The 23723-nt window shown below is 39.9% G+C and overlaps 1 protein-coding gene and 1 long non-coding RNA gene across 18 annotated transcripts in view; one reads left to right on the top strand and one right to left on the bottom strand.

Annotated features, from left to right (window-relative positions):
- Window positions 1–13851, top strand: part of LOC112544699 (uncharacterized) — a 49870-nt gene extending 36019 nt beyond the window's left edge. Inside the window, exons 3-5 of the long non-coding RNA XR_012900605.1 lie at window positions 11473–11567; window positions 12797–13019; window positions 13715–13851. This is a non-coding gene — a long non-coding RNA (uncharacterized LOC112544699). The remainder of the gene's footprint in view (window positions 1–11472; window positions 11568–12796; window positions 13020–13714) is intronic.
- MYCBP2 (MYC binding protein 2) overlaps window positions 1–23723 on the bottom strand; it is a 368898-nt gene that overhangs the window by 25108 nt on the left and 320067 nt on the right. For 15 of the 17 annotated variants that reach the window (XM_075918843.1, XM_075918849.1, XM_075918851.1 and 12 more), the window contains 9 exons: window positions 21340–21579; window positions 20348–20446; window positions 15209–15289; window positions 13754–14020; window positions 7830–8113; window positions 7518–7614; window positions 5825–5944; window positions 1998–2099; window positions 1405–1533 (listed from right to left, as the gene is read on the bottom strand). In XM_075918843.1, the coding sequence (XP_075774958.1) occupies window positions 1405–1533; window positions 1998–2099; window positions 5825–5944; window positions 7518–7614; window positions 7830–8113; window positions 13754–14020; window positions 15209–15289; window positions 20348–20446; window positions 21340–21579 (1419 nt within the window). The remainder of the gene's footprint in view (window positions 1–1404; window positions 1534–1997; window positions 2100–5824; window positions 5945–7517; window positions 7615–7829; window positions 8114–13753; window positions 14021–15208; window positions 15290–20347; window positions 20447–21339; window positions 21580–23723) is intronic. The other 2 variants (XM_075918845.1, XM_075918859.1) reach the window with 1 other exon arrangement.

Genomic DNA, 23723 nt, shown 5'->3' with positions numbered 1-23723 from the left:
TCAGCTCCTTCTTGCTGCCAACTTTGACCAAGGGTCAGGTAATGGAATGGACATTAAACAGCACACCTCAAAAAACAACAGTTATGAAAGGCAGGTAACTGTTTCTTCTTTGAGTGCTTGTTATGTCAATTCCATTCCAGATGAATTGGTAGCAGTATCCCTGGAGGTGGGTTTGGAGTTTATGGTCAGGTGGCTTGCAACAGTGCTCTGCCACAGGTAGCATTATCTTTGGTTTTCTGGATGAGTGCATAATGAGATGTAAAAGTGTGAATAGACGAGCAGGTAGCGGCCCTACATATATCTTGACTTGGTAGCTGGGCCAGGAAAGCTGCCAATGAAGCCTGTGCCCTAGTTAAGTGAGTAGTCATGGTTGTCAATAGAGGCATTTTTTCCAAATCATAGCAGTAATGGATACAAGCCATGAACCTGGATGAAACCCTCTGCACAGACACTGGGCAAACTTGCATTGTGCCTGCCACTACAACAAACAACTGCATTGAGTATGAAATGGCTTTGTCCTTTTGATTTAAAAGGCAAGTGCCTTCCCTCACATGCAGGGCATTAAATCTGTTCCGATTTGTAAGGCTTTGGAAAGAAGACCATTAAATATATGTCCTGGCTGGTATGAAACTGTGAAACTACTTTGGGAAGGAATTCTGCACAAGGTTGCAACTGGACCTTGTCCTTGTAGATCATATAGGGGTGCCTCTGAAGTAAGCACCCTGATCTTAGAGAACCTATGTGCAGATATTATAACCACCAGGAAATAAACTTTCCAGGATAAAAAAAGGAAGCAAGAAGCTAGAGGCTTAAAAGGAGAATAGCACAAGATTCAGGCAGGTATGGGATCTCTGTGGGTAGAGATACTCCAGACTTTTTTAAAAACAGCACTGTCATGTCATGAGCCAAGACCAACTGGAAGGTGAAAATAGCTGTCAAATGGATTTTAATCAATGATGAGGATAACCCTTGGAGCTTGAGGTGCAGATTTGTTCAAGCCTGCTCAGCTCAAAAACCCTGGTCTGAGACCCAGCACATGAGCCTCTTTAAAACTTGGCGTCAAGGCTGGTCCGCACTCTGGCATTTTACGTGCAGAAGGGGGGCCCAGAAGAGACTTTAAAAATACCTTGTCCCTATAGGCTTCTGCTTAAAAACTCCCCAAGGTCACAGATTCCTTGACCTTGGATGGTACGCTGCCACCACTCAAGTGCAAAAAACCCTTTTTCTGAACCCAGGAAGAGTCACTTGGGAACTTCTTCTTGTGGAGTACCCCAAGCTCTTACCCTCCCTCAGGAGAGAGCTTGAAAACAAAGTGTAAGTTTGGAGATCTATTGCTTACTGCCACTAATTACTTTCTGATCTGATGGTATTAAAAAAATCTACTGAAATGTTTATCTATTCTACCTGTCTCTGATGAGTTTTCGTTCGCCGATGGAGATGAAGGAATCTGTCGCAGTCTGTACACAAATTTCCACAGGCATTACATAAAATGATTGCAGGGGTTTCACCATCATCATGGTTATCGCACATTGGCTGAATAAATAAGAAAAACAGTAAAATAATTTCCTACACATTAAATCCCTTTCACACCTAAACTCCTCTCTCCTTTGGGCTCCCCAAAAAGGAAGGCAGAAAATTAAAACAGGACACAATTTGCACATCTTTTAAACTATAAATTATCAGCTTTGAAATGATCAATATCTAAAAACAGTTATGCCTGGCAGAAATGTAAGAAACAAAAGTGCAGTAATGCTTCCAATCCAAAGTTTGCCTTGTTTAGTGAAAATTAGCTCACATTCATCACTAAATGTCTGTAAATCTATTTTCAAATAGAATGAACATTGTCTGGATAGAACCACCTCATGAGGAAACACGAGAATGTTTTCTCTACATATTAAGTGGTAATCTCTGTCACGGTTGCTGGTTGTTTGACAAGTAAATTCAATACAATCCAAGTTTAAAACAGGAAAAAAAAAATCTTGAATTCGGTATCTTACCATCTGTTTTTGTTGACCATCCTTTCCCATCCATCTTCCAGAAGACAGCCTATCTACGTGGTCCTGATCAAGCACACACAGGGATGCTAGGGCTAACCAGAGCTATTGAAAGAGGAGGCTGGATTATAGAAATATTCCAAGGAGACACAAAAGACTAAAATAAACGTAATTCCCATGGTTAGGAATAAACACAGTTTTCAACTCCCTTTTTTCAGACCAATCCAAATAGCATAGAATCAGAGAATAGTAGTACTGGAAGGGACCTCAGGAGGTCATCAAGTCCAGCCCCTTGCACTCATAGCAGGACCAAGCACCATCTCTAGATCATCCCTGACAGGTGTTTATCTAATCTGCTGTATCCATTGATGGAGATTCCACAACTCTTTATTACAGCACCTGACTACCCTGACAAGAAGTTTTTCCTAATGTCCAACATAAACCTCACACGTTTCAATTTAAACCCAGTTTTCTTCTGTTAAAAGTTGAAATAAATTATGGATGTTTCTATCACATCACATAAAAATAATCAGGCACATGAATAAAATTAATTGATTTTACATGCTAATCTCACTGCCTTAAAATGATAAACATATTAGCTAACTATACAATAGAGAGGCAGAGAAGGAAAGCTCAGCACCCCAATCCATCACCTGACCCCAACACTCTCCAGCCTGGAGCCTCCTCCTTGAGCCAGAATCACCTTCTCCACCTCCTCATGCACCCAAATTCCCTCCCAGAGCTTGTACCTCTCACCCCTTCCCACACCCAAATCCCTCATTCCCACCTCAGAATCTGCACCTCTTGTCTGAACAGTGAGAGTGAATAAGGGCTGGGGACAGCAAATAATGGAGAGGAGGGGAACAGAGAGTGCGGGGCCTCAAGGAAGGGGTGGGGTCTTGGTTTACCCTGACATTTAAAAAGTCATCTTGGGTGTAAAAAGGTTGGAGACCACTGCTGTAGAGAAACATGGTTAAATACATCACAACCGATTTCAATACATTTAAGGAATAATACAGAAATAAATAGAGAATGTCAGTATATACTACTGATCAGCTGGGTGATCTTTGGAATTGGCCTAATCAAGAGAAATACCATTTGCTGATAAATATTTTCTATTACTGATTCTATTCATACTTCAATGCATCTAAATGGCATCCCAAAAAGTATATGAGGGTTTCAGGAAGAGGTTTCCGAGAACTATAGGTCCTAACACAGTTTGCTTTGTTCACCTGAACTTTACATATAATTTTGTGTAATAAGGACTGGAGATGGCAAATGTGGGATGGATGACCTTTCATTTGGAGATAAAATAGTGAATCTCATCAAGATGTTCCTGGGAAACAGCATAGACCTAATGAGAAACATTTTCTAACCCACTGCCTTCTAACTTTTGGAACCAGGACCTAAAATTTTGCTTTATCATTCAATTTATAGAATTTATTGAGCACTTGCCAGGAGAAAAAAAATCTGGTGTTTTGAACTATTCTAACTTCAAGAAGATTATGGCATTACCCCATATCTTTTTGGTGACAGAGGACTAGGTCCCAGTGGCATTCAAAATGCAGAGAACAGATGAGAGAGATAATTAACTTAATGTTTTAATATAGATCATAATGGCAAAATATCCGCAGCTGCTGAGGACCACCCTCTTCATAGAACTTTTATGAGAAATCAGAATTTCTACCTTCTGGAGGGAAATCATACCTCACCAACCTACTAGAATTTTTTGAGGAGTCAAAAAGTATGTAGACAAGGGGGAATCCAGTGAATATAGTATACTAAGATTTCCAGAAAGCTCTGACAAGGTCCTTCACCAAAGGTTCTTAAGTAAAAAGTAAGCTGTCATGCGATGAGGGAAGATTCTCTCATGTACAGGCAGTCCCCGGGTTACGTACAAGATAGGGACTGTAGGTTTGTACTTAAGTCGAATTTGTACTTAAGTCGGAACTGGCATCCAGATTCAGCCGCTGCTGAAACTGACCAGCGGCTGACTACAGGAAGCCTGAAGCAGTTTCTCTGCCCCGGGCTTCCTGGAATCAGCTGCTGATCAGTTTCAACAACAGCTGAATCTGGACGCCTGGAACAGAGCAGCTGGGGCACTGCTGGGTAGGTCTCTGCAGCGCCGCACCTCAGCACTGCGGGGACCAACCCGGCAGCACCCCAGGTGCTCTACCCCAGATATCCCCAAGTCAGCTGCTGCTGAAACTGACCAGCGGCTGATTCCAGGAAGCCCGGGGCAGAGCAACTCTGCCTCGGGCTTCCTGTAGTCAGCCGCTGGTCAGTTTCAGCAGTGGCTGACTTGGGGACGCCTGGGGCAGAGCAGCTGGGGTGCTGCTGAGTTGGTCCAGTAGCGCCGCTCCTCGGCGCTACTGGACCAACCCGGCAGCACCTCAGCTGCTCTGCCCCAGGCGTCCTGATTCAGCCGCTGCTGAAACTGATCAGCAGCGGCTGAATCAGGACTCCTGGGGCAGAGCAGCTGGGGTGCTGCCGGGTTGGTCCAGTAGCACCAAGGAGCGGCGCTGCAGGACCAACCGGCAGCGCCCCAGCTGCTCTGCCCCAGGAGTCCCGAGAAAAGCCTGGTCTGCTGGGGGGGGGGGGGGGGGGAGCGCACTAGCTGCCCCCTCCCCAGCAGACCATGGAGATGCGGGCGGCGGGATCGAGACGCGCCGCAGTCCCGCCGCCCGGGTCCTCCGCGGCTTTGCTCCGCGTCTCCCTGGTCTGCTGGGGCCCCCTCCCCGGCAGACCAAGGAGACGCAGAGCAGCTTTTCTCGCCCTGGAGGACGAGGGCGGCGGGACTGCGGCATCATTCTATCATCAGTGTGCATCATTCTATGACATCGTGGATTACCATGAAACTTCAAGTCTATAATTTTTCAATCTTCAATGAACCAGAAAGTACCAGAATATTTCAGAGTTTGAAAAAAGATTTAAGAAGTATTAAATAGATGTGCAAAACTTTACTATGTATCTTACTTCTTGGGCTTATAAATCTTGGATGCAAATGCATTCCTATTAAATAAGCTTAATATAAGGCATTTTCAGTAACATTTAAAATGTATACACATCTCTTTCAACAAGTACAACAGATGCTTGCTTTTAGTGGAGTTCAGTGAGACAAACTTTTAAATTATTACTTGTCCAGAACAATGTGAAATTTCTCAAGTTGGCAAATAAATCTTCATGTGTTTATTTTTCACTGCATGAATGTGAAGTGGATTAGTATTATTCTTCCATGTTGTACAAACACATACAACTTAAACATTTAATGTTATGTGCTCTGTGATGTGATACAATTCTTTGACTATATTACAGGGTTTTTGAGATATTTTATCCATGTTGCAGAGAAAATAGAGAAATGCAATCTTTGTTCATGTTAGATAAACGAAGGAGAAACTCATTTAAAACTATTTAAAATGTATGTTGAAATGTTCATTACGTTACTGATTTTTTGCCATTTACTTTCATTAAAATGTATATACGTTAGTATTACACAAATCATTCTGCTTGTATATAATTAGTTATAAATTAGAGCTTCAAAATGGAGATACACAACACACTGAAATTGTTCATATAAAATAATATATATTTACTGGCTCTGCCAACCATACACAGAGTAGGCAGGATACACCTCATCACAGCACAGATGCCCAAAGTAACATACAGAGTAGGATTTAACAATTATAATTTCTGTTCCCTGTATACAAAATTTACTTTGTGAGGACATATGGATCTAAACATTATGTTAACCTATGGGGGTGCCATTAGAGAGGCTACTGCTGTTATCAAATGTGTGCAACAAATGGATGTAAATTTGACAAACTCCTTACCCTGGTTGTTGCAATGCATCGCACTGGTGATCTGTATTCATCTTCCATTTTGGTCAGAGCAATGATGGTTTCAGCAATAGCATTTTTTGTCACACGGGACCAAGCTTCAGATAGGTGACCCTGTTAAAGAGAGAATTTTTTGTATAAACTGTTTCTAAAACTCTTCAACTTATTACTATTTTCCTCATTAAAGTATCACGCAGATATAAAACTGCAGCTATAGGAACTCAAAGGAAAGCTAAAAATAAAGAAACGTTAAGTACAGTGGTCAAAGTTAGAGAGACAGCCTTCTCCAGCAAATGCCATTCAGTTAGCACAGTTATTTCCTTTTCTAAAAAAATAGATAACTAAGACCACCAATTTTTCTATATGATAATTATTGGCAAATTCAACTTTGGCCGTGTACACACTTACGGCAGCATATAGGGTACACGTAGCTTCATACTGCAGGGTAAGGCATCCAACCTGTTATTCACTACATGCCATGCAAGTATATAAAAACTCGAAGATTTACCAGCGTTTCTTGAGTCCTTAACTCAATTATTTTTTGGTTTTTGGAAAATAAATAAAAATGTACATGCTTCATTTATATCAATGCTCTGGTGTAGGGCTGCAGATGAAGAGTTCAGTATACAGGTTGCCCTGGGGAGAGAAGAATACCCCAGTTCTCTCTCACTACACCATCTTGGGGCCAGGTGAGAAGTGCCTCTCCATGGCTACTGCTGCTCCAATGGGCACAGCTGGGGGAGACGCACATGTTTCCCAGCTGTGGCAGGTTCAGGTTTGTCTGCTTCATGCATTCCTCAGCTAGAAAGAGGAATGTAGCAAACTCTGCACTTTTCCTTGGCTCCCTGACAAAGGGGAACAGCCATCAATGTTCCTGTATGAATAGGGGAGGAAGCGTTAGCCCCCTCCACCTTTCCTAAAGGATGCATGGTGGGAGGAGGCTCAGGGCTATGGCAGTTCCAGATGCAGGGAGGGGGAATGCACTCCCAGTCAGCCCCTTTCACCTGCCTTGTGATTTTGTGTCTTTTCTGTATGGTTTTACAAGAAGCAATCCCATTCCAGGCACATCCCATTGTTCTGGCATAACCAAACGCTTACCTTGCTTTAAGTTATGAAAAAAGGAAGCTGCATACTGAAGTTGGTAGTCTTAGGTCTTACAGTTAAGGAGGAGTTTCTGAACAGATAGACAGATGTCTAGACCCACAAACTCTCTCAAGTATATAGTAGATAATGTTACATTTGCTAACTCAAACATTCAAAAATTATAAATTAAATAATTAAGCTTGCCAATGATAGTTTGTAGGTGCTGTGCAACTAACAACTTCCTCTGAGGTTAAATGGAATTTTGAATGCTCAGCACTGCTGAAAAATCAGGTTCAAGGTGTTACGGAAACTGGCCATCTAACAAAAGAAGAACAAAGTAATCTACTGCTTCTGAATTTTTTTTTGAAGTGATTTATTTAACAATATACAGAAAATCTGGGCAAACTCAGAAGTAAAACCGAATTCTTACAGCCCCAGTTTAATTCCTTAACCTAAAGGCCTTCCTTTTTCTTTGTAAAACCTCTTACCTCATTCATAGTGCACTGAATGAAACAGGGTTCCTCAGGAAAAACATAGTACATGAATTGTTCAGTGATCAGAAGTGTTTCAACATCAAAGTAACACTCAGAATATAGAAACTTACTGCAGCCATGTCCTTAATCAGTTTAATAATGATTTCTGAAATCTGTGTAGGAGTTGAGCCCTTCATCCACCAATGGCTTTCACCTCGGCGAATAAAGCTGCAAAAGGATAATAAATAAGATGATAAATGAAATTAGAAAAGGTAATTCCTTAGCACATTTAAAAATAATAAAAGGAATATTACACTTATTCAGTATCCTACTTATACATCAAAATAATAACTTATGTCAAATTAAATAGTTCTAATAGGGTACAAATATTTATTTTCTGGCTTTCGTTTTCTTTAGCTTGACAAAATATAGCTTCTACCAACCTGGAATTGAAAATCATTGGAAGTGTAACTGTAGTAACTCCTTTGCCTGCAGCAGTGCCAGCAGTTCCAGTTATAGTGGTTCCTTTGGCTTTTAGCTGGACAGTGAGTGCTTTGGCAATGCACCCCAGGAACATGTCCAAGATACCCAGTTTATTCCAATCTCCTTTTTCTGTTGAGTGAATAATATCACTTATGTCTGCTGGTGGCAGAGACTTTACTCCTATGATACTAGCCAAGCGACTAGGGGTCACCTCTGGCAGAACACGTCTTAATAATGATGTGACCTAGGCAGAAGAGCCAAAGCAACACAAAATTAAAGGAGATAGCTGAATTTTCAAAACTATATTCAAAAGCATCTTTTACTTATTTATAAGATATTTTGTGATGTCATTTTCATAACCGTTAATCTACTTTTAACTTCTAAATAATCTCTCAGGAATTTTTGTAATGTTTGTACAATACTTTGTAGATTGTGATGTGCCATATAAATTTCATGTATAATTATTATGAATGCAGTTACTTACAGCAAAATTGCAATAAAATGGAGTATTCAAGCACCTTTTGAAAAAATAACTAAAACCCGATGTAATGACAATCAGATTGTATTTCGGTGTAAGCAGAATGCAACCCAGCACATATATTCATAACTAAGGCTTGAGATTTTCAAAAGCACTATGTGGTATACTTAAGAAAGACCATACTGGATCAGACCAAAGGTCCATCTAGCCCAGCATCCTGTCTTCTAACAGTGGACAATGCCAGATGTCCCTGCGGGAGTAAACAGAACTGGTAATCAAAGTGATCCTTCCCATCACTCATTTCCAGCCTCAGACAAACAGAGGCAAGGGACACCATTCCAACCCATCCTGGCTAAAAAATATTGATAGACCTTTGTTCCACGAATTTATCTAGTTCTCCTTCACAACATCCTCTGTACAAGGAGTTCCACAAGTTGACTATGAGGTGCATGAAGAAATGCTTCCTTTTGTTTTAAACCTGCTACCTACTAATTTCATTTGGTGACCCTGAGTTCTTATGGAAGCAAGTAAGTAACTTCCTTATTCACTTTCACTGCACCTGTTATGATTTTACAGACCTCTATCTTATCTCCCCTTTGTCTCCTCTTTTCTAAACTGAGAAGACCCAGGTCTTTTTTATCTCTCTTCATATGGCACCCATTGTACACCCCTAATAATTTAAGTGTCCTTTTCTGAACCTTTTCCAATGCAAGGTATCTTTTTTGAGATGAGGCGACCACATCTGTACACAATATCCAAGATGTTGGCGTACCATGGATTTACACAGAGGTAGTAAGATATTCTCTTATTCTCAATCCCTTTTTTAATGATTCCTAACATTCTGTCTTATTAACAAGAAGATAGGAAAATATAAAAAGCAATAGTCAAGCACTAAATTGTCATCTTAGGGCTGAATGCTGCTTTGCCTGTGCCAAATGTGAAAAGTCAGCTATCAGAAATACTTACTAAGAAATACTCTTATTAAAGATTTAAGAATTGAGCAGATAGGAAACTGATATTACAGTAACTCAAAAGGAAAGGAGGAAACTGATATTACAGTAACTCAAAAGGAAAGGAGCCTAATCTGGTGTTACTCTGATTGTTGGTCACAATTAAAGTCAACATATTCTAATAGAGGTCATTCAGTTGCCACAATTAGCTACTGAACTGAACAAGAGTTCTTCCCTAATATCTTACCTTTCATTAATTTTGCAAGTCTCTTGCTTTTGGAAAAAATTCAGACCCAGACAAACTCCTACTATCAAACTTTCCTATTTTAATACAATACTCGTTTGGTTGGTTAAAATAAAAAAACATAATGAAATCAACAAACAACTAGGTTATCATAGTAATGTTAACATTGCCACACTGGGTATAAGAAATATTTCTCTGTTTCTATTTTGCCATGCTTCTGTTTATGTTGCTAACAAAGATAAAGTACAAAGGATTTGAAATGTGACCCAGTTAACATTGTTTCAGGAAACTTAACTCCTCTGGTTTCCTCCTGGGTTTCCCTACCTGCCCCATGCCTGGTAGTGGGCCTTGTGTTATTGCTGCCAAGCTGAGTGACATAACTGCAATATTGCTTCTAGGGCCTTGTACTCTCACTAATAGCCGTATATCTGGAGTATTTCCATTAGGAGCACTCAATCAGTCCCTGACAATGACACTGTTCTCTATTAAGAGATACTTGCACACAGAATTTTAGTTTTCAAACTTCAATTTTAATCGTAGCCATGTCTAAAGTAGTATGGCTAGACTTCTTTAAAAAAGGAAAAATAATGGTTCTCAGATTTTAAAAAATAATCTACTTCTTGTATTTGAATAATTTTGTAATAGTGCCACATGATAACATTCTTTGTAAATAACAGAGAACTTGAAACAGCTGTTTTTAAAATGGATTTCACTTGTCCTGTAGTCACAAACAGGACAAGACATGGGCGCTGAGAAACTATGGCCTTGTAATAATTTGAGAATTAGAACTTCCATGTTTTTTAATTAAGCTTCTAGCACTCCCAATTTAAAAAAAAAAGCTTAAAAAATGAGTAGTGCAACTTATATCTGCCTGAATCAACCATCTGAAAGAATTGGCTCAGTGTGCTATGAATTCCTCTATAAATATCAATGTGGTAATTCCAACACTCACGGCTTCTCCAGAGTTGTGTTTGTGGCAGGAAAAATGCCACTAGTTCAACCAGCCTGGCACCCAACTGAATAAGTGCATTCACACATGTGTGGAGTTCCCTTGCTGGCACCTCTGTCAAACTAGTAGGAAGAGTAGATACCTGCTGCCATTAATGTATCCATGAGGGGATGATGGAGCCCAATGTTACTACAGTAGCAGAAAAATAGACCCCATGTTGCTATCCCAGCCTTTTTAGAGTCTCTTCCCAGTTGGGAGAATAGTTTGATGCCACAGGATCACTTTGTGAGGGCAGAGCAAAGAGAGCACACCTAAGAGTGCTCCCTCTAATGGTGGTCTTAGGACTCCAGATTGCATTAATTCCGTCTTGTTCAGTTTAAAGGTTGTGTTGAACTGACGATTGTCAGAGAATGGCCTAGAAGTTAGGGGTCTTTCTTTATATAACATTGCATTTTTTAATGTTTTTTCTACCTATTTCCTGTGTGTTGGTAAGATACTATCTATGGGAAAAAAATGAAAAAAGATAGAGAAAATAATTCTTTTAATTTTCAAAGGGTATTATTGTGCTTCACTAATATGTACTAAACAATTTTAAAATTTAAATAAGCAATTCTCCCCTCCTCTATGGGCCCCTCACATAACAATGCAAAAAGACCCTTAGAACTCTGTGCAGATGTGGAGAGAATTTCCACTAGCGTAGATTCACATTTCCATACAAGGCTTGCAATGCAAACGTCTAGGGATGAGATGCACTGGGATGCAGAGTGAGAATTTGATATTCTGAATTGGAGGGTGGCAGAAGAGTATATCTTGCAGCCAAAGGTATCCAGTCACTTATGCTCTTGGGTCTCGGGGTATAGACTTAAATTGCGGGGTTTTAGCCTTGTGATTAACTGAGTCTATCACAGGTGAGTTCGGCTGGGGATGCGTGAAGAGGAAGTCCATGTCTTTTGCAGGGACATAATTCTTGAAATTGTTTTAGATAGCCCACCGGTGGAGAGGGAAATATCTGGAAAACTGCCTCATCTGTTCTAGTGGATCTGGGGTCACGTGAGGAACTCTTGGAGTCCAAATGAGGTAAATTGTCGTTATCATTGGAGCCTGCTTGTGTTGTTACTGAGGGCGCGAGAGACGGTGAGAAATGCGCAGAAATGGTCGGGGAGCACACAGTTGTGTGCTGTTGTGATGTAGAAGTTGTATCCCTTGAGTGGTAAGCATGGAGGAATGTGGCCGATACCCCTGCCCATGGTTCCCAAGGGGGTCACTGAGGCTGAAACTGCTGCAGAGGATACATCCATGGCTGGTTGGGCCATGGGGGATATTGTTGTAGGGAATGATCCCAGTATGAATGCCAGGAAGCCATTGATCCCGACAGAGGAATGGCATGATGAGAATTTGCTTCTATGTCCGCTGCCATAGTCATTTCTTGGTGAGAGCAGTGTAGGGAGTGGGGAGCCCTTTCTGGGATAGGAGCGTGCCCGTGAGCATGAGACTCCCCTGAGGAGTGCGGCGAGCAAGTTCCTGATAGGAGAGGTGTGCCTGGCTGAGGAGATTTTTGTAGGTACCACATCTTGTGCAGTGCTTTCTTATGCTGCGGTGCCAGAGCGCGTTTGAGACTGGTCTGACCCAGGATGGTCTGTTCAGGCACTGTAGTGGTGCTGGTGGGAGTGGGTGGGTGGCATATGAGGCTTTGTAGGTGCCGCTGCCTCAGTGGCACCGACCAGTGCAGTGTGCTGGGGTTCCAACTCAGCTCTCCTGGCTGGTGTGGACTTGAGCTTCTCTGTGGTACCGGAGACTGATGGCACCAGGGAACGAGAGGATCTGGGCAGTGCTGATAATGAGCATGCTGGGGAAGCTCGCGAAGCTTGTGAACTTTTTGTGATCTTTTGTGGGGTGGTAAAGCTGCCCTGTCATTCTGGTTTGGCTGTCCCCATGTCTCCTCAGATTTGTCCCATGGTGGTTGTAGGGACTTTCCCCAGAGGAGATTTTTGAGCTGAATTTTGCAGTCTTTTCTGGCTCTGGCTGTCATATTCTGACAGTGCAGGCTCATGTGCTGCATGGGTGTCTCCTAGGCATTTAACACAGGAGGCATGGCCAACAGAGATAAGCACTGAGTCCGGACATGAGTCACATCTCTTAAAGCTGGGGGAATCCGGGCATGTTGAAGGAAAAGCTGCCGCAGTGGCGCTTCTCTCTCTCTCTCTCTCTCTCTTTTTTATAGCGAATGTTGAAAACTGTCGTTAACTGACTAAACTATGAAGAAACTCTAAACTAACTGTAGTATTCTTTTCTTTTTTCCCCGTCAGGAAGAAGAGCACTGCTCTGACTCAGTCTTCAGCCGAGGACAGCAGAAAACAAACTGAGGGGGCTTGCGCCGCGCATGCACTCGGCAAACAGCAGCAGCGCGATATGCTGGGTGTGCAGGAGCGGCGTGAGGGGCACTGCTCATCAAAAAATCTCTGATTGGCAGTGCAAAGGTGCACCGAGACCTGAGTGGAGCACCCACAGGGACACCACTCAATGAAGAAGGTGTAGTTCTGATTGCAAAACCAGATTCTATTATAATCCCTGTTTTCAAATGGAAATAACTTGTGAATAATTTTGTATTCAGACTCTCTTCCAGAGTCGCACTACAAAAACATGTTATTTTATCTGAGAAATAGGGGGCTGCACCCCCTACTCGCTAACCCCCGTCTGGCTGGAGGGGGGGTCAGATGGTGGAGGGGACCCAGTACAGTCGTGTGTGTGTGTGTGTGTGTGTGTGTGTGTGTGTGTGTGTGTGTGTGTGTGTGTGTGTGTGTGTCAGGCTCAGATGGCAGAGGGGACGCAGGGCAGCCTGCGTGGGGAGGGATCAACTCCTTCCAGGCAGCACAGCCCTCCGGGCTGCGGAGCTGGAGCTGGAGAAGCCCATACCTGGAGGAGATGGTACCTAGGCTGGCCACAAAAAGTGGCTGGGGATGGAGGTGGGTGGCAGCATGAGGACACAGATGGCGTGATGATGTCACTCTGTTGTCCTGCAGAATTTTTTTTATATTTAGAGAGATATTTCATGCCTCACATTTGAGGATATTTTGAATTTGACAGCGAAAATTATATACATATATTTTGCTTAATGAAAATAAAAATAAAGTACACAATTAAATTGAATAAAAAAATCAGTTCACATACATAATATACTGACAAGCACATTATGATCTACTTTTCAACACTGGATTATTTTACAGGAAGCACTGCAGGTGATAAGGAGCAGGGAGCACACTCACCTGTCTCTGTACCCTGGGAGAGGCAGTATGCAATAGCGAGAAGAGATCCTGGAGTAGAGTCAGCTGCTGAGCCAGGTACTGACGACCTACATTGGAACCACTTAGTGCCAGAACCATGGACAGCAGCTCAAAGCAATAAGCATCAGAAGAGGCATCTTCATCATTAGGCTGTGAGTTGGCATTCTCCTTGCTAGAGATTGCATGTTCCCATTCCTCACGTACACGGGTTGCTTCCATTCGGATGGCCTGGACTATATGAGCACATACCTAACCAAACAAATGCCACACACAGAGTAGCTTAGTAAGATCTAAAAAAATCCAAAACACCATCAAGACTGCAACATAAATCAAAACACCCGTAAAATGTAGCTTGTTTTTCTCCTATTACTCCCATTATAAAAAAATAAGGATAAATATGTACTTACAATACTGAATTTGCTGGATTTTGTTAGTTTGTCACGATATCACTTAACTATATTTTTATGTAAAATTCAGGAAAATATACAACTAGAAGTACATATACCTTCCCAAAAGCAAATACCTCCTCTTCAAGCTACTTTATAATCTCTCTTCTAACCACATATTTAAGAAATGTTAGAGAAAAGAATAACCCCAATTATTGTTATGTACATATAAACGTTCTTAAAATGTACATTATTTACGCAATAGCATGTTAAAAAAGTAAACCTATGTAAAAGATTTTGAAGCTTTTAAGACTGGGCTTTTCAAAGGTGCAAATGGGAAATGGGCACCCAAATTTTTCCAAAATTAAATGAGGGATGGGTACTTAGTTTTTTCAGGGTCGTTTGAAAATCTCTGCTATATTATTTGTCCTTCAGGAAATGGCTAATCTATCTTTGCAAAAGAAGAATGAACTTAAACAAAAATATCATAAGAAATTTCTTAAAGTTACTTCAGATGCACAGTAGTCACTTTTTGGTAATTCTGTAAAAATATGAAATAAAAATCAGATGAAGCTAAACAAAACCAGAGATCCAAGTATTTGAAGACTTTGTGGGTGAGGTATTTTCAGGATTCAAACCCTGATTTCCTTGCTGGTCTTCGTCCATAATCTAAGGAATCTAAACTTCTTTTTAGGTGGCAGGAAAAGGGAGACAGTGTTTTAAACAAGTATCTAAAATGGATAGCAGAGGCTCATCTGAAATACTGAATGAAGTACTGCAGCATTAACAATTACATTAGGACAATCTGTAATCCATTTAATAATAATTTTAAAAGAAGGTTCATCGAATACAATTTTATTTGTAGTTACATTTTGAAGCCAAATAATAAGTAATTAAATATGTAATTTATAGTGAAAACAGAATCTTAACTATAGTGAATATTATTAAGGAAGAAAAATGTCAAACAACTCAAGATTATAATTATGGTCTTTTCCAATAGCTACAATTTAAGGTAGACATTTAACTTGCAAGAACAGTGCATTACACAAACCTGCTTTTGTAAATTTGTCAGTTTGCTCCTGCTGAAAATGATTCCAACCATGTGCTCTTTCAGATCTGCATCTGAAGTTGCCTTTATAAAAAAAAATCAGAAATAACATTTGAGTCAGACTTTCTGAAGCATTTCTGAACTACTGCACCAATGAATTAGGAATGTCAATCTATTATGTATTAACAGTGAACAGATGTAATATACAGATGTATAGCAAAAGGCTATGTAATCAAGATAATTAGGAAAACTGACTGAGGCCAACCGATTATTTCTTTCCTGTTATGTATATAAATATAAAAGTTCAAATTACATATTCTCAGATACCTCTCCAGCAAGCTTAGATAAATGACATTCAGTCTTCCAAGACCCATCCTTATGAATTCAACTTAATACTAATTACCAATAATCACATTTTTATAAACTAATCTTCATGGACCAATTTTAGAGTCTTTATGTATTTTAATTTAAATGTCTTGAGAAGGAGAAATGCAAAGGATTTATAATATGTATCTTGTTATGACAAAGACAACAAAAAATAGAAAATATATTTATCAGAATCTGCCATAAAGCATCTGCAGTTAATTAAGCACTTGTGAAACGTGTTGAACTAACAACACTGGAAACAGAAGTCCTTTATCCAACCTGCTCTCTCAGACTGCCTTGCCACTATTCTGGATGAACTATTTTGAGCAGGCATAAAAAATAACTTGCCCATTGGACTACAAGCCAACCAAGTGGGACTGGGCCACTTATAAAGTGTCCAATGAAAATTATACTTGTAAAGTACTAGGAACTGGGACAGCTTTCAATTAGCAATATTGTAACAAAAGATTACAAATGCTATCACCAGCCAGATAAGCCCATTCCTTTTCTATTAGTTTTACATTCTAATAAGATTTTAGTTTGCCATGATCAATGAATCATAACTCCACAATGCTCTTGATTTTTTAAAAACATTAATTTTGAAACAGATTTTGTTGTCACAATGGAAGGACAGATGAGTGAGCAGGCATCTTATGGAATAAATTGATTGTGACCATGTAATAACATATGTGCACAAGACAACAAAACTATGGAACTACAGTTGCACACATGACCTTAATTCTTACATTTTTCTCTTTGGAATTTCCTAGACTTAAAAAGTAAAGACAGAACCAAACTCTTTCATATGTAACTGTAATATAACTCCTGACATTTATCTTCAGCAGCATTTGAACCATGGACCTTTTCCATGTCACCACAAAACTCTACCACTTGAGCAAAAGGACTAACTATAACATCTGGCACCATAAACAGGATGTCTGCATACCAGTGTAAAGAAATGCAGCAGAATTACATTGTCTTTACAAGTGCAATGAATGTATCAATTTTGTTGTAATGTAACAACTGCACTTGAATTGTAAGGAAGAGTGTAATGTAACTTGTGCATCCTTGGGAAAAGGGAACTGTGTAAATATCAAGAAAAGTCTGTATGCCCAGTATATTTGATATATGTCAATCAACTGTCTTATATCTGTAAAGGTGATCTCTCAAAATGGCTGCCAAAATTCCATTTTGGATGAATTCTATTATCTGGCATCCATCACTGGTCTGGTTTGGGTCACGTCCCACAGGTATGCCAGTTACCTGTTAAGATTTGAATACAATGGGATGTGTGGTATGATGTGTCAACCAATCAATTTAAAGTATGCTAATAAAGCATCCTTTAATAACCAATCATCGGTACTTGTTTTTTTGAGCGGTTATCCAATCAGTTTAAAGAAGCATCATTCTGCAACCAATCGGTTTAAACCACGGAACTCCTGAATATTCACAAACCCAGGCTATTTAAGCCTCTGCCACGCAGCAGTTGTTGTTGCATCAGGCTGCTCTGGGTTCGTCAGGTTCCATCGGGTCTTAGGTCAGGCTAGGGAGTGAATGAGGTCCAAGTCTTTGTCCTAGGTTTTGGTATGAGAGAGGTCTAATTAGTCTTTTAGGCATAGCTGGGCGGAAGGCTCATGCTATCCTACCACTTAGGCTTAAATTAGTTTAGTTAGTATAGGTTTTAGATTAGATTTAGATATCGTCGTCGTGTCTGTCCGGCAGGCTGCGTCGGTTCGAAGCATTTCGGCCGTCTTCGAGTCTGTTCGGCGGGTGCGTCGCGATTAGTTTAGGTTTTATTTTAGAATAGCTTAGAATAGGAACAGAGTCTACTACCACCGATCCTGCTGCTCCGAAGTGTGGAGAAGAGGAGCCGAAAGCCAGAGGCTTCGTGGAAGACGAACCAACCGCCGCCGCACTCAATCTACACTTCAAGGGATCTCCTTGGTAGTTCCTTGCCCGAGGCTCTAAAACAGCCAAAGGCTAGAAGGTCACCAAGCGTCGGGATCGTCTGCCGAGGGACGCCTGGTTGTTTCTCGCGCAAGGCTTTTAATTAGCCAGAGGCTTGAGGTCGCCAGCAACCCCACCATCGTCCCTGCGCCGTTTTGACTCTGTAAGTAGTTGTAGGAACCTTGGAGGGACTTCCCCTCAGGGTTCATGTAAGCATAATAAGGGGACTGCCCCCTATTTTTTTAATCGAGGTATCTGTCTGTTAAATTTAATCTTTATAATATAGTCTAGTGGTTGAACCTTACTTTTGTGTTAAGTTTTTATTTGTGTGATGCCCTCTGAGTTAGACAATCTCCAAGTGATCAGATACTAGTGGACACCTCGCACCTGAGATACCATCCCGAAGCGGATGAGCACAGTTATTAGATAACTGTTCGGAGAGCTATTTTCCATAGCTTCTCTAATCTGTTAATTAAGTTTGGTAACAGAATTTGGTGACCGCGGCAGGACTCTAAAATAGTGCTTCATTGTCATCTCAGAGGGTTTTGACGTATAAATAAATACCGTGATTAAAATATAGGCGTGTGGTTTGGGGGATTGTAGGTTTAGATAGGTAGAGGGAGTCATAGTTGAGAGGGAGTTTGTACTGGGAACTGGCCACTCCTAGTTTAAAATTTCCACTTGGCTGTGCCCCAACGCCTGCCCATCCCTGTGATGTTCCTTACCAACTGGCATTGCCCATTAGCGTAGTTCAGGTGGATTTAGAGATAGTCCCTTAAGTAACTTTGTCTGTTCGGGGTTGGTCTTGCCACTGCAAGAAACCTCATTTTTAAACCCCTTTAGCGGTTTTTCTTTTGTTAGAACGTTACGCCATTTTGAGGCTTAGAACGTTCGTGGCGGGCCGCCATTTTAGAGATATTGGAGCCGCCATTTTGAATACAGAACGTTCTATTGATTTGAATATAGAACGTTTGGGCTGCCTGGGCAACCACAGCAGTGTCAAAGGTTTAAACCCCTTTGAGGTTTTTTCTTTTGGAACGCTCAGTGGCGTTGCATAGCAACTACCGCTTCCCTGTGCAAGCACTCCAAAGGTGCTGCGCAGCTAATTTTAGCACTAGTTTCAAAGTAAATTTTGCAGGACAGAGGCCTGATCAGCCTGCTGTTCCTGATTAACCCAAAATTTACCAGGTTTTCCCAGATTTATAAGGATAAGGTGAGGTCCTTATAAGTCTAGCATGGCGGCAAAGAAAGTCTCCAAGATCTTCGGAGTTGAAGGGAGCAAGCTGGCTGTGCAGATTAATAAACTTTATCTAGAAGATGACATTAATGTTTTCATTAAGAATGTTTGTGTTTGGGAAGAAAAGGATTTGATTGGGACAAAATCCTTAGATAATTTTAAACAGATGTGGGAAAATTTTGTTTTAAATAGACCTACACCTAGCAAAAAGAATAAGAAAAGAGCTATTATTCAAGGATTAGCTCTGGTTGCCAGATCATTGGATAAGGAAGTGAAAGCCTTATCAAAACAGCTTAATGACATACGAGAGATTCGACTGGCACAGGACATAATAATTGACCAGCTAAAAAATGAATTACAATCGAGTGAAAGCAAAAATGATACCTTGAGATCCCAAAGTGGATGAGCACAGTTACTAGATAACTGTTCGGAGAGCTATTTTCCATAGCTTCTCTAATCTGTTAATTAAGTTTGGTAACACCAGCCATTGGGAGGAGAATGCATAACAGATGGTTATGTATGCATGAGAGTCTTTTAAAACAAAGCACAGAATTTGGCAGAATATAAATTTTTGTTAATCCTTCTGAGACACAGTGTGGCCTAGTGGATGAAACTTGGTGTGATGTGGTGTCTATCCCACCCAAGCCTGAGGAGGGGAAAAAGAGCCAATCAACCTTGTGATGGGGCACTTGGAGGACAGTCTGGGCTGATAATGCCTAAAAGCTGATGAAGCCCAGCTGGAGGAAGAGCTAGGACAGGCACAAAGAGAGGAAGTTGGTGGCAGGAAGAAACTTGACAGGTACTCTCTAAAGAGGAGGCGAGATGGCAACAACAAGGGGGAAGTTCTAGAAAGAAGTCTTGAGACACTACCTTGGAATACAGACACTTGCAACAACCTGAGAGGGGTGAAACAGTCATAAAGAGCAAAGGAAGCTCCAATGACAACCAACAGTTGGGGGAAGAGAAGAGCTAGAGAAGAAAGGTAAGAACAGGCCTAGGGAAACAGCAACAGCATTTGGGGTTGCAAAGACCACGCTTGTATAGTCTCAGATGAATATGAAACCTTGTTCAATAATTAGGGCACAGAACTATTAACACCAGCTTGCAGAATGAAGTGGGTCTAAAAGTCTTATTTCTCCACTTGTTTCATTTATAGACTCTTTCTCTACATATAGAGTATTATTGTCATAGCAAAGTGGTTCTACAGTTATTCTACAACTGGTTAACAACACAGTAAAAGCATCCCGATTGGATAATAATTAAAATCCCACTTTGCTTTAGTATCACATGCTCAAAGAGCCATAGGAGACACATTAAGAGTCACTTGCGGCTCCCAAGCCTAAGGATCACTGATTTGTACCAATATTACTATAACTTATGACAACCTATAGCCCCCAATTATTCATCTAAATATTAATTACATTGAAATACTGCTATTTTTTTAAATAGGCAAAGGCAGCAGTATATACTGTTATGTGAAAAATATCTGGAGTAAAAGGATCTATTATGATATGAGTAAAATAAAAAATGACTGAAAATCATCTGGGGTATCTTATTTCAGTAAAATAATAACCGTAGAATATAAATAATACATTGTGTACTTTTTCTTCTCCTTCCGGGGAAGACAGCAGTGTTTTTTCTTCTTGTTCTGGGGTTGGCTCAGCATCTCCAGAGATGAGTTTTCCAAATACCTGTGACAAGTTATAACAAAGATGAAACAAAGTTCAAAACAAGGCTCATATGGACATACATTTTTTCAAGCTGACAAAATAAGGAGAGTTATGCCAGCATTCACTGTAGTTTTAAAATAGATTAACATTTATTAGCTCTGTATGCCATGTAACAGATTTTCTGATTGCTGGGAACAACATAGTAAAGAGAGGCGTTTACACAAGCAGTCAGCAGAGAAGTTTCAGCTGCTAACATTTGATTAAAATATGTCTCTGTTTTAAAAAGCCTGTCATTCAACACTGAAAATGTGTAGCTTGCTCTCCAATTTCTGTGATATCTATCATCACCAACACACACATGATGGCAATTCAAAATATCTATATTTATATTACTTATATTCCATCATCACCGAAAGGCTCTGCTCAGGATCTTTTGTTACATAATCCCCCCTGTAAAGTTTATGATTAAAAATGACAAGACAGAGGAAAAAAAAGGGATACAGCATCTTTTTAAATAGAATGTACTAAGGAGATAGCAGGTTTGGACAAAAGAAATGGGAAAAAAAGGATGAAAGGGAGAAAGCATGGGCGGACGATATAAAGTAGAATGTTGTTGATACTGCAAAGAAATGGGATCCTGCAGGACAGCAGAATGGTTAAATCAAAAAAGGCAAAAGAAACAAACTATAAAAAAGTACAATGTAAAAGGTCCAGAAATAAATATATTTCATTAACATTTTTAATCACTTTATGAAGTAGTAATTCTTCAAGTTATTTTCTAACATAGCTAACTTCTACACTACCACCACACATTTAAAAAAAATTGCCTTCTCTTTAAAGGGATAAGTAATAAAAGCTCAACTGCTTTCATGTTAGCCAATGTTTCACAATATTAAATAGTTGTAATGTCCCACCTGGGATGTAATAAGGCGAAATACTCGCAATGTTTCAGCTTCACAGTTTCTTTGCTGAGCAACACTTGCTGAGATCTGGCCTGCAATTTTAATGCTTTCACCATCTTTCCATCCCAGTACTTTTACTTGTCGAACTCTTAGTGTGTTCTCTGGGCCCTTCAATTCAATTTTGATGATATGATTATCTCCACCAGGAAGTTCACTTGTTACCCAGCCAATGTGTCTTGAATCCAAATCAACCTGATGAACAGAAATATAAAGATGTAAATTTGAAATACAATATCAGGCTGAATGAGTCACCTATTCCTGATGAGTTATTGGTACAAATTATCCAGCACATATTTTAGAAATTACTTATAGCTTATGTGACACACAAATAAGATTACAACATTACTTTATTATAAAACTATCAATCTTTATAGGTCAAGATTTCAAAGTCTCAAATTATCAATTAAAAAGACATACATGAAGTGGGTTTTACTCACAAAAGCTCACGATCCTGCATATCTGTTAGTTTCTAAGGTGCCGCAGTACTACTTGTTGTTTTCAAAATTACAGACTAACACAACTACCCCTCTGAAACTTTTCATTCATTTTTGTCCACTTTTAAAAGCCCAGTTTAAAAAACAATCAGTACAAAGTCTTTTTTGTTGGTTATCCAGTTGCACCACAGAGTCTATTTTATGTTATCAGCAGCAATTAAAAAAAGTATAAATCATTTTGATGTAAAGTTCTTTCACCTCCTTTAAAAAATTAATTGTCCTAAATATACAACATGGTGAAAATAATTTAATTTTTCAAATTCTGTGGCAAAGAAAAAAATACAGAAATAGTTGAAAACCTGACCTTGCTGAAGTCAGTAACTAATTTCCCATTTACTTGAACAGATACAAGATTTCACCTAAAGTTGTGGGTTTTTTAATCATTAGCAAACTGTATTTAGATTCAATTGAAAATAAGACTCAAACTTCTCTGCAGAAAAAAAATGAACAGCAATAATCATATTGTTTGGATGTGTCATTCCACAAAAAAGAAACTAACCTGATAGTAACTGTAGTTCTTTGAGATGTGTAGAGTGAGTAACTGTTTATTTTTCTTCTGAGTGCTCATCCATATATGTATTCACTGTGTTGATGAAGCACATCATCTAGACTGCATGAGGTAAGTGGTAGGAGTCTATCTACATAGTGATTGTGGAACAGCCCTATAAAAATCAGTATCTGATTTGGATGCCTCCACAATAGAATAGTGCTGGTAAAATGTATGCACTGAATACCAGGTAACTGTCCTACAAATGCTCAAATTAGGGAATGTCTCATGAAAGCAACTATTTTTGCCTATACCCCAGTTGAATGAGCTGTGCCCTTAGTTAAGTGAGCTGTGACTGCTATAGGTGAGGTAACTGTCTTGCTTTACTCAGCACTAATGAGACCTCAGCTGGAATAGCGTGCAAATCTGGGTGCCACACTTAGGACAGATGTGGATAAACTAGAGACAGTTCAGAGAACAAAAATAATAAAAAGTTGCAAAAATTGGGCCTGTTTAGTTTTGAGAAGATAGAGGGAACCTGAAGGTAGGAGTAGTAGTAATGGGGTTAATCTGCAGCGAGGGAAATTTAGGTTAGATATGAGGAAAACCTTGACTTCCAAGGGAGGCTGTGAAATCCCCATTAATGAAGGTTTTTAAGAAAAGGTTGGACAAATATCTGAGAGGGTTGGTCTTCTAGGTTTATTGGGTCTTACCTCAACACAAAAAGCTGGACTTCATTACGTTTCAAGGTACCTTCCAGCCCTACATTTCTGTGATTCTATATGGCCAATAATGGTCATACTAAAAACACATTTAGTAAGAAAATGGTTTTAGATGTTATTTTCAAATGGAGCAGGATGAATTAACAATAATGTCAACAAGGACTAAGTACCACATCTTGGGACACAGCACATCAAGGACGCTATTGCCCATTTGCTTAAGATTTTAGGAGCCTTAAAAGATACAAGGTATCTAAATTTCCATTTAGTCCAAGACTCAAAAAGAAGTTGCTTACTCGTGTAGCCAATACTTAAACAACTAGTAGTGTGTCAAAGTAACAATGCCAATCTACTCTTTTTCTTGGAAGCTAAAGAACATAAGATAAACATAATATGATCATGGTTGCTTAAAAACAATGTGGAAATGTACTGTTGTATTCCGAACAAACTATACGTGAGAGAGAATTCCTGCTAGGCATTTGTTTTCATAGGAGGGAATTGCAGTAATCAAGCTTCATGGTACTGACAGCTGTTCCAAAATCACCATAGATTAAAAGAGGAGCAGATGGTGCAAATTGCACAATTTAAAAGGTCCCCCCACTTCTGTACAACATCTAACACAAAGCTTTCTATGGA

This window comes from Pelodiscus sinensis, chromosome 1 (assembly GCF_049634645.1).
Source record: "Pelodiscus sinensis isolate JC-2024 chromosome 1, ASM4963464v1, whole genome shotgun sequence".
Lineage (NCBI taxonomy): Eukaryota > Metazoa > Chordata > Testudines > Trionychidae > Pelodiscus > Pelodiscus sinensis.
Note: the sequence above shows the minus strand (reverse complement) of the source record. Positions and strands in the feature narration are given on the sequence as shown.